Source organism: Zeus faber (genome assembly GCF_960531495.2).
Source record: "Zeus faber genome assembly, chromosome: 5".
Lineage (NCBI taxonomy): Eukaryota > Metazoa > Chordata > Actinopteri > Zeiformes > Zeidae > Zeus > Zeus faber.
The window spans coordinates 35,991,873-36,010,572 of NC_137192.1; the positions used below are offsets into that span (position 1 = coordinate 35,991,873).

General features: G+C 47.2%; 1 protein-coding gene across 1 annotated transcript; it reads left to right on the forward strand.

The window, feature by feature from the left end:
- The first annotated feature begins 10,408 nt into the window (after positions 1-10,408).
- mych (myelocytomatosis oncogene homolog) lies at positions 10,409-15,908 on the forward strand. Its single transcript, XM_080000928.1, has 3 exons — positions 10,409-10,521; positions 12,359-12,883; positions 13,969-15,908. Exons 2-3 carry the CDS (start codon positions 12,373-12,375, stop codon positions 14,544-14,546), a joined length of 1,089 nt encoding a protein of 362 aa, XP_079857054.1. The 5' UTR covers positions 10,409-10,521; positions 12,359-12,372; the 3' UTR covers positions 14,547-15,908.
- The last annotated feature ends 2,792 nt before the right edge of the window (positions 15,909-18,700 follow it).

Genomic DNA, 18,700 nt, shown 5'->3' on the forward strand with positions numbered 1-18,700 from the left:
GTGAAGGTTTGATTCCCAGAAAGCCTGTATGTGTGTGTGTGTTTCCAAATATGGCGACGCCCAACATCTGTGTTTACTCACAGACAGAGAGAGAGACAGTGAGAAGAAAAAGATCAGTTTGTCTCACAAACTCCCTCCTGCTCTGCTCTCCTCTGGTCATTTTACTCTTTCTTAGCCCCCCCCCCTCTTCCAGTCATCTCAGTACTAAATATACATTCTGTCTTAACGCCAGTTCACCACACTAACCCTGACCTCCCTCCTCCCTCCCTCGTCCCTCCCTCCCTCTCTCTCTTTCAATTCAAATGTTTTTTGCTGACAAACGTTCTGCTTTCATTTCCAAATCATAACAACACTCAACAGTGAAAACAACAGAAAAGGACAAAAGGGTGAAGAACGTGTCCCACCTCCTCTTCCGCCTCCTCCTCCATCAGGCTCCATGTATTGAGCATTCTGCTTTTTCTCTCTAGACCTCTCTGGGTTGCCAGGTCTGGCGGTGGCGGCCCTGTTCCACGACCAGACTGTTCCCTGAGTCTGTACATGGTCATGGTTTTTTGATGTTTGGTCACCATGGTTACTGAGATGCTGAAATGTCTGTTTGGGTGGAATTGAGCTTCCTGACACTGCCTTGTGTTGGTCCGGAGGGTGTAGGAGGCTGTAGAAGAGTGTAGGGAGGTGTGGGGGTGTAAGAGGTTGTGGGAGGGTGTAGAGAGGTGTAGGAGGGTGTAGGGAGGTGTAGGAGGGTGTAGGGAGGTGTAGGAGGGTGTAGGGAGGTGTTGGAGGGTGTAGTGAGGTGTAGGATGGTGTAGGAAAGTGTTGGAGGGTGTAGGGAGGTGTTGGAGGGTGTAGGGGGGTGTGGGAGGGTGTAGGAAAGTGTAGGAAGGTGTAGGAAAGTGTAGGAGGGTGTAGGGAGGTGTTGGAGGGTGTAGGGCGGTGTTGGAGGGTGTAGGGAGGTGTTGGAGGGTGTAGGGAGGTGTTGGAGGGTGTAGGGAGGTGTAGGAGGGTGTGGTCGTCTGTGCAGCTTCAGGACCGTCGGCTGACTGAGGTTGTGGACACTTCTCCACCTTCATAAGGGTAGCAGAGGGCGTGGCTCCTTTTAAGGTGTTTCCACAATTTAATCATTTTCTAGATTAATTATTATGGGATGTTGCCACAGGCACCTGCACCTTCTGTGACGTTTGAAGCAAAACTTCACTGTGAGGAAGTAGAAGAGGTTCGATGCCCCTCCCCCTCCCTCCCTCCTCCCTCCTCCTCCTCCTCCCTCCTCAGCTCCTCTTTGTTTCTTCTCAGAATTGTGCTTCTAGTTACAGTGAAAATGTCAGAACATCCAGGAACCAAGACACTGACCCCTCCCTCCCTCCCTCCCTCCCTCCCTCCTTCCCTCTCTCTCCTGCTTCACATGCAGTTGACATGTGAGTTCCTCTGCCACGTCCATCTACAAGCTGCCGTTGAGCCATGAAGCAGCAGGGTTGTGGGTTCCATTCCCCATGTTCACACACAGCGAAACTGCTGATCCCACCTTTAATTTACAGGTAAATAGACTGAAGCGCCACTTCCTGCTTCCTGCTGCACTTCCTGCTTCCTGCTGCTCAATTCTAATGGTTTTTACCCTTTAAATTCAAAGTCACGCATTTCACATTCACAGTGATCACAAAGTACTGTCAAAGTATAAATAAAGATGAATTAGTAACATGAAGTACTGTGAGATTATATGGCTTTATATTTTTCTACTTCACTAAAAGTATCTAACAGTTTATGTTATATTTATTATATGGATATATAACTATTGTACATATAACAGACACGTCACTGATATATTATAATAATAATAATATTAATATTAATATTAATATCATTATGATTGTTGTTGTTATTATTATAATTATAATAATAATAATTATTATTATTATAATTATCTTTAAGATGGAAACCACACTCATTGTCTCACTAGTTTATTTGATATACTTGTATATATATATATGTGACATTTATATATATATATATATATATATAATGTTTTTTAAATGGGAGTAGACTTTTAAAATTGTTTGACTGGTCCAGATCTGTCAGATTAATCAGATGATTGAATCAATCTGAGAGGATAAAACACATGAAACCAGATAAAGTGAGAGACTGATCTGAAAGCAGATCCTACACCGAGGACGGAACAGAGACACCTTGTTGGGCAGGACACACACACACACACACACACTGGAGGCTCTGTGTTTGATTGTGTGTGTGTGTGTGTGTGTGTGTGTGTGTGTGTGTGCATGCATGCATGCGTGTGTATGTGTGTATGTGTGTATGTGTATGTGTGTGTGTGTCCTTTAAAAGTCTTGAATAAAAATCCTAAAAATCTTTTGACAAATATTAGGCCACTGGAGGGTTTAGTGCCTTGCCCAAGGGCAGCATGACTCTGACAAATGGAAGAACATTTTGGATGTAAATAGTGCTGACTATGAACTATGTAACTATGAACAAACTATTGTTTTATGGAACAATAAATAATTATTGTTGTACATTATTATATTTTTCTCTTGTATTTTAATTATTAACATAATAATTTATATTTATATATAGTTGTTATTTTTTACAAAATGCTTTTGTTCATTTTAATCTTGCAGTAATATTATTATAATGACGTATGACTAGTAGGAAGTAATACACATATATTATATATAATATTATCAAATTTTATATGTCATATATAATAATATATAACATATGATGTGAATAAAAAATATAAAATATGATATAAAAACCATGTCTAATAATTCATGAAGTAGTTGGGATAAGGTTGAACATTGTTTTATTTAACGTGCTGTGTTGTCGCTAAGACCGGACGCATAAAAATATCTGAACTGAACCATAATTAGTGCATTAAAATTCTATAAATATTCCATCTTTATTCTGTCTCTGCGACGCGTCACAGGCCTGCGGCTCCAAAGCGTCTGGACAAAGAGGCTTTGTGGGGTGTCTGCAGGCCCCTGCAGGTCCTCATCCCCAGGTCCTCATCCCCATCCCTTGACAGGTATTACCACGGCCCTGGGTTGAACCATGTAGTGGGTGGGACACGTGGGGGGTTGTTTTGTTCCATAAGGAAACGGAGTAAAGTAAAATAACCTACATCTGAAAGAATCAACACACTGTTGGTCACATCACCCCAAACGATGCCACTGACACCACCTTCTATTACCGTAATACCTCAAAGTGGGGCCACAAAAAGTCCTGGCGCCCCTGGTACTAACGTATCCAACACGATCAGTTGAACGCTGGTACGATGTCACCTTTAAAGTATTAGCAAACCTTCCCCCAGCGCTCAGTGGTGTATTCACCACCTCCACGTACCAAGTCACGGAGGAAGGACAGTCAGCTTCCAAAATGACATCATCACGGTCCATCCCAACATCTGTGCTACGTTGTGCATCCCTGTGCCCCCTTCCTCAAAAAAATAAATAAAATATATATATATATATATATATATATATATATATATATATATATATACAGTCACTTGTGTTATTTATGTAAACTAAAGACCCAATCAGGCTCCCAGGTGACCCGAGAAGGGCCCAGGACCAGAGCTTGGTAAAGAGCCCTGACGATCATATCTATATTTATTTAATATTAATGTCTTCATCTTTGGCTCGTGAAAGCTACATTTAGGAGCGGCTGAATAGACTCCATCCCTCTGCCGTTGCCGTGGCGACCACGCGGCCCCGCCCCTGGATGGAGCCCGACACTGAATCCATTTATGAATGTGTTTATCAGAGTAAACAAAGCTTCAAATCATTATCACTTCCAAGGTTTTCACTGATCCCATCTGGAGTTTTTCAACGTTCACTTTTCTGTAAATGATAAATTGTAATTGAAAGGAACAAAAATAATTTTGAATTTTAAATTTTAGAATGTTTAGCCATATCAAGCCAGGTTTGTGTTGGTTGGTTTCATCATCTGCTTTCTGTGTGACTTTGATCTCCTTGGGATCATTTTACAGGATGTTGTTCACGTTGATCTTCTTCATATTTTCAGCGCTGATGGAACACGCGCTGCCACCAATTATTAAGACGTTTCACATGATAGAACGACGGAGAAGGAGGCCCCCCTCCCCTCCTCCATCTGCCCCCCCTCCAGGGGGTGGAGGTGGAGGCCCCCTCCCCTCATCCATCTGCACCCCTCCAGGGGGCGGAGGTGGAGGCCCCCCTCCACTCCTCCATCTGCACCACCTCCAGGGGGCGGAGGTGCAGATGGAGGACTCCTACAGGTTCCTGGGAGTCAATAAAAACCTGGACCGGATTCACACCAGGGCCCTCTGCAGGACACAGCAGTTGTCAGGTCCAGATGTTCTACCAAACGAGGATGAGGAGGACGATGAGGGGGTGAGGAGGAGGAGGAGGAGGAGGAGGAGGTGGAGGAGGAGGAGGGTGAGGAGAGCTGCGTTGGGCAGCTCCTTCAGCCAGTGGCTCGTGGCTCCAGGCGCAGGGCGGAGCTTCATGTGTTCAGACTGTATCTGCAGCAAACTGTCACATCTCTCCTCATCCTGTCTCACTGTCCCATCCTGTCTCACTGTGTCTCGTCTCATTTTCTCATCTTGTCTTTACTTGTCTTGTCTTATGTCATTAAGCCTTTTTGTTTGCCCCAAATAGTATCCCAGAATGCATTGCTGCTGCTCGGAGACCAGACGGTTTAACTGAAAACGATTTCAGCTGCAACTTTTATCAATGAACGTCCGTGAATCAGCAGCCAACGGTGGAAACTTCCTGCTGCACACCACCCTGAGGGAGAGAGAGAGAGAGAGAGAGAGAGAGTGTGTGTGTGTGTGTGTGTGTGTGTGTGTGTGTGTGTGTGTGTGTGTGTGTGTGTGTGTGTGCAGAATTATTTGTGGTCAAATTCCATTTGACTGCCTTTGTGTGGAATGTCCCTTTATGATGCTGCAGAGTGAATGAGGAACGAGCTCACTTCCTCTTTGGGGAAACGTTTGATGAGACACTTCCTGTGTGTGTGTGTGTGTGTGTGTCAGTCAGGTTGGTATTTCTGAGGAGGACCCTTGTAACATTTCAACATTGGAACAGAAGTTTCCGCACACACTGATACCAGGGATGTGTGTGTGTGTTTTCTATTGATTGGCTTTTTGTTTCATTATCTTCCCTGGAGCAGCAAGCAACTGATTTCACACACACACACACATCTTTCCTGTGGAAACACATTGTGCACCAACTTTGTTAGATTAGATAAACATGCAGCAGTTGGAGTCGAGTGGGCGTGGCCGGTGTGACTGGGGGCGTGGCCGGTATGACTCTGGGGGCGTGGCCGGTGTGACTCCGGGGGCGTGGCTGTAGGTTCCATCCTAGTGTTTGGCTGTGGAGCTCGATGACACGTGAGCCTCTGTGCGTCATTCTGAGCCAAACCTGAGGAGGCGCCGCTGAGCTGCACCGTCTGCTCAACGTGGAACCAGCTTCAAGCGTCTCATTCATCAAAGGACACATTTGGGGAGAGTTCCCTGGTTTGTTTTCACCAAGTTATGATGGACTAGCACGCCCCCTAGTGGTGGAATACGACACATCATAACTTTACACAACATAACTACAGATATTATGACGAAGCAAAGGAACAATAAGATGGAGACATCCACCCAGAATTAAATGATGGACGGGAAGAGGCGTGTCCCTCACACTCACCCTGCTTGCTGTCACGGTAACGGTCGCAGGTTATTTTGCTCTGGAGCTGTTGTAATGACGCTGTTTCTGCCTCCACAAAGCAGCCGACGAGGCTTTGTCCACACAGGTCAGAGAACTAAGTCCTCTATTGTCTGCTAGTGCACGTCAGCACACACACACATACACACACTCATACACACACACACACATACACATACACACACACACACACACACACATACACATACACACACACATATACACACTTATATACACACACACACATAGACACATACACACACACACACACAAACACATATACACACTCATAGAGACACACACACACATAGACACATACACACACACATATACACACTTATATACACACACACACACAAACACATATACACACTCATAGAGACACACACACACATAGACACATACACACACACATAGACACGTACACACACACACATATACACACACTCATATACACAATCATATATACACAGTGTGTTCGGATGCAGCAGTTTGATAAGATCTGAAAACACTGAGCTCTGCTCCAGCGATCAATGGGTCTCATCTCGACTCTATCTCTACTACCCCTTTGCTACACCTCTACTACCCCTCTTCTCTACTACCCCTTTGCTACCCCTCTACTACCCCTTTGCGACACCTCTACTACACATGTACTACCCCTCTACTACACTCTTACATCCCATCTACTACACCTCTCCTACACATGTACTACCCCTCTACTACACATGTACTACACCTCCACTACACATCTACCTCTACTACACCTCTACTCTGCAGCAGCTTTCACACATGAGCTGCAGACAATGTCCAGATAATCATCTCTGGTTGTTTCCCTTTCACACGACCAGAGATGATCCCTCCATCCTTCTATCCTCCATCCTTCTATCCCCCATCCTTCTATCCCCCATCCTTCTATCCTCCATCCTTCTATCCTCCATCCTTCTATCCCCCATCCTTCTATCCCCCATCCTTCTATCCCCCATCCTTCTATCCTCCATCCTTCTATCCCCCATCCTTCTATCCCCCATCCTTCTATCCTCCATCCTTCTATCCTCCATCCTTCTATCCCCCATCCTTCTATCCCCCATCCTTCTATCCCCCATCCTTCTATCCTCCATCCTTCTATCCCCCATCCTTCTATCCCCCATCCTTCTATCCCCCATCCTTCTATCCTCCATCCTTCTATCCTCCATCCTTCTATCCCCCATCCTTCTATCCCCCATCCTTCTATCCCCCATCCTTCTATCCCCCATCCTTCTATCCTCCATCCTTCTATCCTCCATCCTTCTATCCTCCATCCTTCTATCCTCCATCCTTCTATCCCCCATCCTTCTATCCTCCATCCTTCTATCCTCCATCCTTCTATCCCCCATCCTTCTATCCCCCATCCTTCTATCCTCCATCCTTCTATCCTCCATCCTTCTATCCCCCATCCTTCTATCCTCCATCCTTCTATCCCCCATCCTTCTATACTCCATCATTCTATCCTCCATCCTTCTCCACCTCCATCCAGTGCTGGTACTCATGTTCTACCAAGCCGCTGGTGTGTTCTGCTCTCGTCCTCTATAATAAATCATATTTTAATAAGTTGTTGTTATTGGAAGGCACACCTTGGGGCGAGGGGTTGCCATGACGTCATTGACCATATATGGACACGGACGGGGGATTTCTTGAGGTGGTGCCGTCCTTGTTTGCGTTTTCTATTTGTCATCGTTGTGGTGTAAGCAGCATCTTTCCTCATGATCTGCTCCACCGTCGTGTTCCATCGTTGGTCGCGGCTGCTGCAGGTGCATGAGAAACACCACCAAACACCACCTTCCTGTCGGGTCCAGAGCAGCAGGAATTGATGCCGCGTTCCAGGGGATCTGGGAAATCTGCAAGTGGGTAGTTACCGTGTAATAGAAACTGCAGAGCAGTTCAAAACAAAATAAAAATCTTTACAACGGGAACGTCGTTCAACGTTAATGGTGATGTTGCCGCCGCGTTGCCTCAGATCATCTCCCCAACTCCACCTAAACGGCTGGTTCCTTCCTTTTACACTTTTCCAGGTACGAGGTTGGATTTTTCTGAGTTCGGACCTCAATGCAACGCAGCATTAGCTGTCCCCACGTGCACACACCCGGCCATACGTCAGCTGTGCGCTGCGGGAGCCAGAATGACAACAGACCCTGACACCGTCACTGCCTCCGTCAGGAGGTCAATGCAGGTGATGGGAACAAATCCACAACCTGCACAGGGGGATGAATCCCATCCCAGCAGTAGCTCCACCCCTCCAAACCATGAGTGTTTTTACGAAAATAGAAGCGCTTGTTTAGGTCTAATGAATATTTCTGCGGGTGATGTGCGAGCTCAGAGGGTGGAGGTCAGCTGCGCCCGCGCCCCCACCACACACACGGACACACGCACTCGAGGCTTGGACTCACACCTCAGCTGTCTGCAGTGATTACAGTCTCATGGGAGATGATTTGCTGGAGCGGCCGAGCGTCACTCTTTCACGCGCTGCTTGACCGCACCTTCCTGCTTGTTGCCGTCTGCCGTCGCTGGGTGGTGTTGTTTTTCGGGGACGTGGGAAACGTCCAACTGCAGAAATTCACCTCCTGCCTCTACTTTCAGAACGGACTCAAACCGTCCAGGAGCTGGAGGCACAGTCTAAATGTGAGTCCTGCATCATGGTGTGTGTGAGTGTGTGAGTGAGAGCTGTAATTTCAGAGGAATGAAGGAACGACAGCTGAGGTCTGTCTCTCTTTATCAGTCTTATCCATCCATCACTCTATCATCTGTCTGTCTGACTGACTGTCTGTCTGTCCAGTCAGCGTGCAGCCAGCAGGGGGCGCACCACCCACTCAGACCCTGTGTGTGTTCTATTCCCTTTGCCAAGAGCTGCTGAAAATACAAAGACTTTTCTCTAGAGATATGAAATATGTCACGATCCAATGATGAACAACCATAATGACGTCACGTGAGACGTGCTCCTTTACGCACCAAACATTCATTTCAATAACGATCATTGTTATTATTCAAACCGGCTCCTGTGCGCATGCGCACCTCACGGCTCGCGCTGTGTCCCGTACTGTACTGCGCACGTGCACCGGGGGCTGCACCGCCGCGCGCCCTGATTGGGGGGGGGGGGGCTCGGCACGTGCAGCGGCGGGTGCGCCGCCCCTGCGCCCCGTTACGTAACGGCTGTGACGTCACTCACACCGCGCTCCACGCACCATGGGGGGGGGGGGGGGGGTGCGCGCGGTACAGCACACCGGGCCCTGAGTGAGATCCGGTGGAAGTGGAGAGACAGACAGGCACACAAGATGGCCGACACAGGCAGACAGGTCAGAGGACAGATAGTCCGACAGACACATTAGTAGTCAGCAGATAGACAGGTCAGTAGTCAGGCAGACAGACAGGTCAGTAGTTAGTCAGACAGACAGACAGACAGGTCAGTAGTCAGTTAGACAGACAGATAGTCAGACAGATCAGTGGTCAGACAGACAGACAGTCAGTCAGACAGACAGAAAATCAGTCAGTCAGACAGACAGAAAGACAGTCAGTCAGACAGACAGACAGAAAGCCAGTCAGTCAGTCAGACAGACAGACAGAAAGCCAGTCAGTCAGTCAGTCAGACAGAAAGCCAGTCAGTCAGTCAGTCAGTCAGACAGAAAGCCAGTCAGTCGGTCAGTCAGACAGACAGACAGACAGAAAGCCAGTCAGTCAGTCAGTCAGTCAGTCAGACAGAAAGCCAGTCAGTCAGTCAGTCAGACAGACAGACAGAAAGCCAGTCAGTCAGTCAGTCAGACAGACAGAAAGCCAGTCAGTCAGTCAGTCAGACAGAAAGCCAGTCAGTCAGTCAGTCAGTCAGTCAGACAGAAAGCCAGTCAGTCAGTCAGTCAGACAGAAAGCCAGTCAGTCAGTCAGTCAGTCAGACAGAAAGCCAGTCAGTCAGTCAGTCAGACAGACAGACAGAAAGCCAGTCAGTCAGTCAGACAGAAAGCCAGTCAGTCAGTCAGTCAGACAGAAAGCCAGTCAGTCAGTCAGACAGACAGAAAGCCAGTCAGTCAGTCAGTCAGTCAGACAGAAAGCCAGTCAGTCAGTCAGTCAGACAGACAGACAGAAAGCCAGTCAGTCAGTCAGTCAGACAGAAAGCCAGTCAGTCAGTCAGTCAGACAGACAGACAGAAAGCCAGTCAGTCAGTCAGTCAGTCAGTCAGACAGAAAGCCAGTCAGTCAGTCAGTCAGACAGAAAGCCAGTCAGTCAGTCAGACAGACAGACAGAAAGCCAGTCAGTCAGTCAGTCAGACAGACAGACAGACAGAAAGCCAGTCAGACAGACAGACAGACAGACAGACAGACAGACACCCGGCTTCTCTCCCTGTCCACGTGTGTGTGTTCTACTTTTTACCCGCCATCGTTTTCCTGGAATCCCACTCAGTGCGCAGGCTCCGTATCCCTCCGCCAGCGTGAAAACATAGTCCCCGCAGTCACACGCAGGTTCCACCGCGCGCGCCGCCGTTCCGAGTGTTCCGCGTGGACCGGACCGGCGTGGGACCGCCAGACCATAATATTAGCGGTGCTTTCATCTCGCGGCGTCCGATCGTTTGGATCGGCGCGTTTTGGCGCGGTTTTTCCGCGCGGAAGGACACCGGAGCGACTCGGCGGTATAAAGTTAAATGGCCCTGGCGCGGCGGGCCACACCCACCGAGCAGCCGGACACACGCACGGACACGACAAGGGACGCACCGGGACCGGACACACGCACGGACGCCGCACGGGACCGGACACACGCACGGGACGCACCGGGACCGGACACACGAGCTGCCTTTAACGGACCGCGTGAGGTGAGGAGCGTCGCGGTGTTTGATTTGTCGCCATTTTGACTTTTTTTTTTTTTTCTTACGTCTCCACGTGCGCGCGGGAGGACACGCGGCGCCGTGCACGCGCTCTCCACGTTGCAGTGCGCGCGTCCGGTGGGAGGACACCGGGACCGTGCGCGTGGCCCCCGGTGCGGCGGGGCGTGCACGTTCAGCGTGCACCGGGAACCCAGGGTGCGCCGGCACGCACGGAGCTTTAAAGAGACCTGGAACAGGACCTGGAACAGGACCTGGAACTGGAAATAATGGCTGTTCAAATATTCAAAGATAGTAAAACCTTAACTGACCTGGAGCAGGACCAGTAGATAAGGACCAGTACTGTATAGTACTGTATAGTACTATACTGTATAGTACTGTATAGTACTGTATAGTACTGTACAGTACTGTATAGTACTGTACAGTATAGTACTGTACAGTACTGTATAGTATAGTACTGTACTGTATAGTATAGTATAGTAAAGTATCTCAACCAGCACCATGTAGTACAACCGGATGTTGTTTATTAGTGTTATTAATAAACACTGTGCTGCACAACGTGTCGCGCGTAGTTCAAAACCCCTTCAAATCATGAGAAAACACAGTGTTCTGGGGCTTGCGCTGAAGCGGAGGTTGGTGTGCAGCCGCACTCATGCGGGTCTCTGCCTGGAGGTTGGGTGGAGGTCTCTGCCTGGAGGTTGGGTGGAGGTCTCTGCGTGGAGGTTGGGTGGAGGTCTCTGCGTGGAGGTTGGGTGGAGGTCTCTGCGTGGAGGTTGGGTGGAGGCTCACTTTCTGGTCTCTGCGTGGAGCTTTCACGCCGGCGGGGGTGCAACGGTCATTCCTCCCACGCGTCGGAAACGTCTCCTCGCCCTGGAGGCGCAGCTCCAGCTCGGTGGTCCCTGGAGGTCGGAGGAGAAGCTCCGTGTGGGGGGGCTTTGTTTTGTTTTTTTTGTTGTAAGTTTGGTGGCGGAGGATCCTGCAGCTTCCAAAGCCTCCACCCGCCCGGAGTGTCCGCTCTGTGGGGCTTCTGGAGGGTCCCACCATGTGTACATTTGAGCCTGTTCACCCATTTATATGTACATGGCATGTTTTTATTTCCCATGCTAATTGTCCCACAGAATTCAAATGGAAATGGTTCCAGCTTTTAGTGTGGGAGGCTCCACAGGAGGTCCCCTCCACGCCACCAGGAATCCACTTTCACGGTCCCACGGAGGGAACGAGCTTTATTGCTTTACCAGAGAATTTTAAAAGGCACAATGGAGGAAAGAGGGAGAGGAAGTAAATATACACCGGGAGGAGAATTGCATTCAAATGCATATTTTACTTTTCATGTTAGTAAGAGATGAACAACCAGTTAACTTAAAAGGATTGGTACATCCTTTAAAGTTTAATTTTGAAGTTGTCAGTTTTTTTCTGTGCACATGCAGTAGTTTCCAAGCCGCTTGAAGCTGGAGGAGTTGTGCACTATTCCATTTATTTATCAATAGAAGGAAGGAGTGGAACAAACTGAGTCCCAACTCACTGTGCTCCAGCTGTTTTGTGAGGTCACGGGGTGTCGGGGGAGGGGGTCGAGGGGCGGCGCCTCAGTGTAAACACCAGGGGGCGGAGCTTAGACCGGAGTAGTAGTGGAAGTCGGTTTGGAAACCCGTCAGTCCCTCGTGCAGCTGCTGCAGAGCGGCTGCGTGGCGACGTGTTTTGAAAAAACCTTCCGCGGAATTTCAGGCCACGCCGCCGGGCGCCGAACTTTCTAAGGAGTTTGACTCTAAATAGTGTGGGGGTTTTTTTGTTTGTTTTTTGTAAGTTTTCGTATTTTAACGTTTTCCTCCAGATTGGCCGTTGAGGATGCTACCCAGCTTCTCCCAGTCGCAGCACTGGGTGTACTCGGAGCCGTTGCTCTTCGATGATGAGTTCTGCCAGAGTCTGATGAAGGACCTGCAGGCGCTGCCCACGCCGCCCCAGTCGCCGCCCATGAAGAGCGGCCCTGGCGGCGGTCGGCCGCTTTCCAAGGAGGAGCAGCTGAGCTTCGTGTCGGACGTGCTGCTGGAGGACCACGACATGCAGCTGGGCTGGAACTGCGACTTCTTCCCCGCCGACCGGCGCCCCCCGCGGGAGGAAGAGGACGGGCTGTGGGGCTGCCTGGGGGCCGACCGGGCCCTGGAGGAGCGGCTGGCGTGCTCGGTGCTGGGCTCCAGCCCCCTGCTGTCCGACATCGACACCAGCATCTTCGAGGAGATCGCCGGCTCCACCCTGGACTGCCAGGCGGCGCCGCTGCAGAGCCCCGAGCCCAGCGAGGCCACGTCCGACTACAGCTCAGTGGCCGGGGAGCTGTCCAACGACTCCTCCAGCGACTCTGGTGAGTCCCCCCTGGGCGTGCGTGTGTGCGTCTTGATTTTCGGCCCTCTATTGGAGAGAGGCTTTATGACACACTAAGGCGCACGCAAATGGAGACTTTATGACATCACAAAGACTGGATATCTCTTCGGCCAAAATGTGTAACTTTTTCCACGGAAAACATTTTGACACTAGGTGGAATGTTTCCTAAACCTTCCACAACCTTCCACAGAGGTGGAGTTGCTGGGATGGAGGTGCTTATTTTGATGAATTTCACGTGTGTGACTTGGAAACTGGGGGAGGAGTAGTGCAGCAAAATTTGGCTATAATCATAATAACTTTATAATAATCATCATAATCTTAAATATAATGATCACAATAATAATGATAATAATCATAATTATAATCATAATAATGGTAATGTGCCATATTGGTGTGCGTGGTGCTGCCAGCTCACTTAATTCAAATAAAAATTTTCAGTACTAAAAACTTTTTAAATGTATTAAAGTAGTTTTATTAACTTTATAAATATAGTTTTTATGAAATAGTATTGACAGTCTCAATGTTTTTGTTTTTTTTATTTTCTATTTACATTTGTATTTTGCTTGTAATTCCTTAATTTCCTTATTTATTGTTGGGCTCTGCGTGGGTTCTGTTGATGAACTCAAGGGTTCTGATCCGCTGCCGACCAGTCCATGGACAGGTTCTAGAGGTTAAAAGGTTCTAGAGGTTAAAAGGTTCTAGAGGTTAAAAGGTTCTAGAGGTTAAAAGGTTCTAGAGGTTAAAAGGTTCTAGAGCTGTGCCTTGTAATGAGCAGCTGCAGTGCATTGTGACACATGGTGTAAATATATTTGAAAGCGCTGGTATTCATCTCAAAAACACACTAATATAATACTGCTTGTCGGAGGTACACACACTGTTAGGACATAGTATTCCACTTATATTTGACAACACTTTTTACTACTGAATGATAGTTTGAGTTGTAGCTCTGCAGCTTCCTGTGTGTTGGATTATTATTAATGTTACTATTATTGTTATTATTATGATGTCATCAACATGATGACATCACAAAACAACCCATGTAACCCCTCCCCTCTCCCCCCCCAGAGGAGGAGATTGATGTGGTTACCGTGGTGCGCTGCTCCTCTAGCCCCGCCCCCTCGCTGGCCGCCCTCGCCGCCCGCCAGCAGCAGCAGCAGCAGGAGGAGCAGCAGCGAGCGCTGCAGCGCCACCACCAGGAGATCCACCTGCAGCACAACTACGCCGCGCCACGCCCCGACTCCCCTCCGCCGCCTCCCGCCTCCCACAAGCGGCTGCGGGGGGGCGACTCCTCACGCCTCCACCCCTCCACGCGCTCCTCGTCCTCCTCCCCCTTGTCGTCCTCGTGCTCGCGCCACCCGCCGCCGCCGGCGGGCGAGGCGAGCGAGGAGGAGGAACGGCGGCGTTCGCACAACGTGATGGAGCGCCAGCGACGGAACGAGCTGAAGAACTGCTTCGTGCGTCTCCGCGACAACGTGCCCGAGCTGTCGCACAACGACAAGGCATCCAAGGTGGTGATCCTGAAGAAGGCCCGGGACGGCATCCGGGGCCTGGAGGACGAGGGCCACCGGCTGCAATCGCAGCGGGAGCGCCTGCGGCAGCGTCAGGAGCGGCTCAAGGCCCGCCTGGTGCAGCTCCGCAGCTAGGGAGCCACGCCCGCCACACGCGGGCACTGACTGTTTGGCAAACGTGTTGCACGGTGGATGGAGGACGAACGCACAGGCGGAGGTTTGGAGACGCTGCTGGACATGGAGCCACACACTGTGCACGCTGAGAAACACAACAACCTCACACTGCGACTCTTAAAGAGCTGAAACGTCAAAGAGGCGCGACGCCGCTCATCCTCCCTGCGAGCGGGAGACAGGTTGTTTGTTTGTTTGTTTGTTTGTGGGGCTGAACGCACGCCGCAGGACGTTGGCACCAGATTTTGCCGCTCAAGCTCCTCCCCCTCCAACGATCGTTATCGATGGAGGGGGAGGAGCCAGCTGGAGAACTGTCCTCGCTGTGCGTCCAGTCCCGGTTGTGGTTGTTTTTTTTCTGTTGCTCCGTCACCTCGGTCGCTGCAACCGCATTGTTCTCTGGTCCGAACCCCAATCTGTGAATATATGACTATATTTTTTAAAAACATAGTTGAGTTGTTTCGTCATCATCATCGCCTGAAGGTACTCGGACAAAAGCCAAATCCTCAATCAAACGTGGGAAACCCTGAAAAAGATCCAAAAAAAAGAGGGAAAACCGGTTGAAGGTTTGGTTTTTAAGATGGCCGTCCAAACAGGAAGTTCCTCAGAGGACGCCCGGCCGCCATCTTGTTTGTTCGGGAAACAAGATTTTTTTGTATTTAGTTTTGACGATTAAAAAGCGTCGCGCGTTCGCAATAAAGAGAAACGATTAAAATGTCTACAGGTTTAAACCTGGTAACTGTTTAATTATTATGGGCTGGATCTGGTGTTGATCCTGGAGAGGCGAATGTTATTGATCCATCGCCGATCCGCCATCAAATGAGCTGTCTTTGTTGAACCTCTTGAAATGCGTTTCATCATCTGTATTTGTCTGACTCTGTCTGTCTGTCTGTCTGTCTGTCGGGGAAACCTCAGAACAAACCTCGACATCCTTCCTGTTTTTCCTTTTTCCACAAAGTGCCGTCTCTTCCGACTCGACGCCTGAAATCGCCAAAAGAAACGAGAATGAGTTTGGGCGACGGTAGCTACGTCTGTTAGCGTTGTTAGCATGCTGCACCTACCTCCACCCGGCTCCGCCCGGACCTTTTGGAATTACCAGATGTTTTGTTTTTAAAATGGTTTTTATTTTTTTGGGGTTATTTTTTTCAAGCTTGAATTATCTGTACAGATTTCTTAAATGTGTAAATATTTTTTTTTATTGTATCATAAATTATTTTAGAATTTTCAATGTTCATTTTAAAATTTGGTGAAAAATAAAAAACTGAGTTGTATTTTCTCGATCTGCACTTTGTTTTTTATATGGATTTAGACGCAGAAATAAAAGAATGGAGAGCTATAACCTGCTTCGTGTTTTCTTCTGATGCGTCAGCGGTTCGATTCCAGGTTCTAATCTGGGGTTAGGGGTTCTATTCCCGGGGGCGTTCTGTTCCAGGGTTAGTAGAGGTTGGGGCTGTTGCTGGGTGGGAAGTTCTATCCCATGAGCAAGGCACTAACTCTCCCTGTTGCTGCAGTTAAGAAGTGTTTCTGTGAGCAAAGTCTGAAGAGGTAGCAGCGCGGAGCCCCAGGTGCATTCTGGGAGTTTTATCACCAAGAGAGTTCTGCAGTGAACTTAAAATGAGAGATAATAATGATTGTTTGGCATTGGCTGTTTATCAGTGTACATTTACTTAACTAACTTAAGCCCAAATATTAATTACAGCACAGTGATAAACTTTATGATCCTTAAAGGCAACCTGTTCTACCCTTTGCAAGGTGTTCATAAAGGGTTCTGAGGTCTGCTGAAAACACCACTCCCATCATGCAGTCCAACCATCGTAACATGCCTCAAACCCTCCTCTTCTGCGTGGCTGTTTGTGTGGGCGGAGCCTCCCTCTTGAGGCCCCTAGTTCTGTGAGCCAATGGGGTTTGAGCATGGCTTCAGGGGTTCCGTTGTTAAGCTACGTAAAAAAAGTAAGCCGTTCACTGAATGTGCATGGTGTGACGTCTACGAGGCTCCTTCCAACGGTTCTTCTCACTGTCGTTGCCGTTCTTCATGTTTGTGGGACACGGACACACATCGCACGCAGGGATTGTTTGTTTCCTGTCAACGTCAGCAAATATCACAAGATAAATAAATACATCCACAATAAAAACACAGTACTTTTATTGGTCTTGTTTGGAGGAACACAGCGGACCTGCAGTCTATCTACCACATACTTTATATTTTGAGAAGAAACAAAGCAGAATTATTTTTTAAATACTTACATTTCCATCGTCTGCTGTTTCTTCATGGGCAGTTGGTTAATTCCTCTTTTACAAGATTTGTGCTGGTCTCTGCTGCCAACAGAGCAGTTCCCATGCTTCCCATAGTCTTAGCTTAGCTCTTAGCCAGTTCTAAGTACAACTGGTTCTAATTAGAGGGTGGTTTCAGGTCCCTCCCACACAGAGACACAGACCATGGGGTTGAAAAAACACCAGCTTATTGTAGAGAGTGGGCTAGGTGGAACAAGCCCGGAGCAGGTGGACAACATGTCATGACGAGGGCTCCTCTCCTGTGTGTGGGGATGGGGGTTTTACTTGTTGCTCGTTGATTACTCTAACGAGCAACAGGCGTACAGCCACACTGATCCTGGCCCAATTACCTACACCCAGCACAGGTGTGGCTGCTCAAACCACACCACCCCCACACCACAGTGGTCACAGCTTTACTGTTTTACACCAAAATTAGCGGGTTTACCTGGGATTTTTAAACTGGAAAAATGGCGGGGGGGGGGTATTCAGGTGTGTCACGTTCAGTGTTAGGAGCATGCCGGAAAAGGGGCGTGTCATGGTTTCAGTATGACTGGGAATAAAACGCTAGAGGAGACAGAAACTTAAACAAACACTGACATAAAACTGTCAAATTTGGGAAAACAGCGACTCATCACTCAGCAATGAAAACAAGTGACATCACAGGGTCATTTCACCCGGGACTGAAACCCGGGTGAAACCTTTCCCACTGATGACAAATGCCGGATGTTGGTGCAGGAGTAAAAGGGTATGAGTGTGTCTCTGTACAACTGGGTGAGGGATAAGCCTCAAACAGAATATGCAAATGATCTGAAAGCGAAGATGAATAAAACTAGAACGTAAATGTTAAAATTTTCAAATAGGAAACTAGTTGTGAAGGAATGTGGGTCAAGTACAGAGAACGACCTTCACAGCCAGAGATACACACACACACACATTATAATCTATTATATCATGTTATATATATAATATTATATTTAATATACTATATAATATTATATTTATATATTCTATTTTATAATATAATATAATATAATATTATGACATGTTATACTGTATGATATATGATATCAATATGATTATATTATATCATATTATGTTATATTATATTATATCATATAATATTATATCATATAATATAATATAATATAATATAATATTATATCCTATTATATTATATTATATAATATTATATTATATTATATTATATAATATAATATTATATTATATTATATAATATTATATTATATCATATTATATAATATAATATTATATTATATTATATAATATTATATTATATAATATAATAATAATATAATATAATATAATATTATATAATATAATATAATATAATATGATATAATATTATATTATATTATATTATATCATATTATATAATATAATATTATATTATATAATATAATATTATATTATATTATATAATAATAATATAATATAATATAATATAATATAATATAATATGATATGATATAATATGATATTATATTATATTATATTATATCTGGCCAAACCTGGGAAGCTAGTTTCCTGCCAACATGGTGGCGAACGTAAAGCCAAGATCGAGGCTTCAAACCAAATCATGGACGTTAGAGACATTTATTTTTCATGTTCTGTATTCCCACCTCCATGAAGTATGAAATTATTATATTTTAAATATAAATCACATTTCTTCGTAAGGTTATGATGCCATTTCTCTGGAATCATCAATGTTCCGCCTCTGCCCTACATACTCCATCTGGAAGCCATTACCCACAATGCCTTGCTGCCCCCAGGCCGCCGGCCAGCGCTGACGATGCGTTTCCTGTCACCGCGTCGTGTCACCATGACAACGC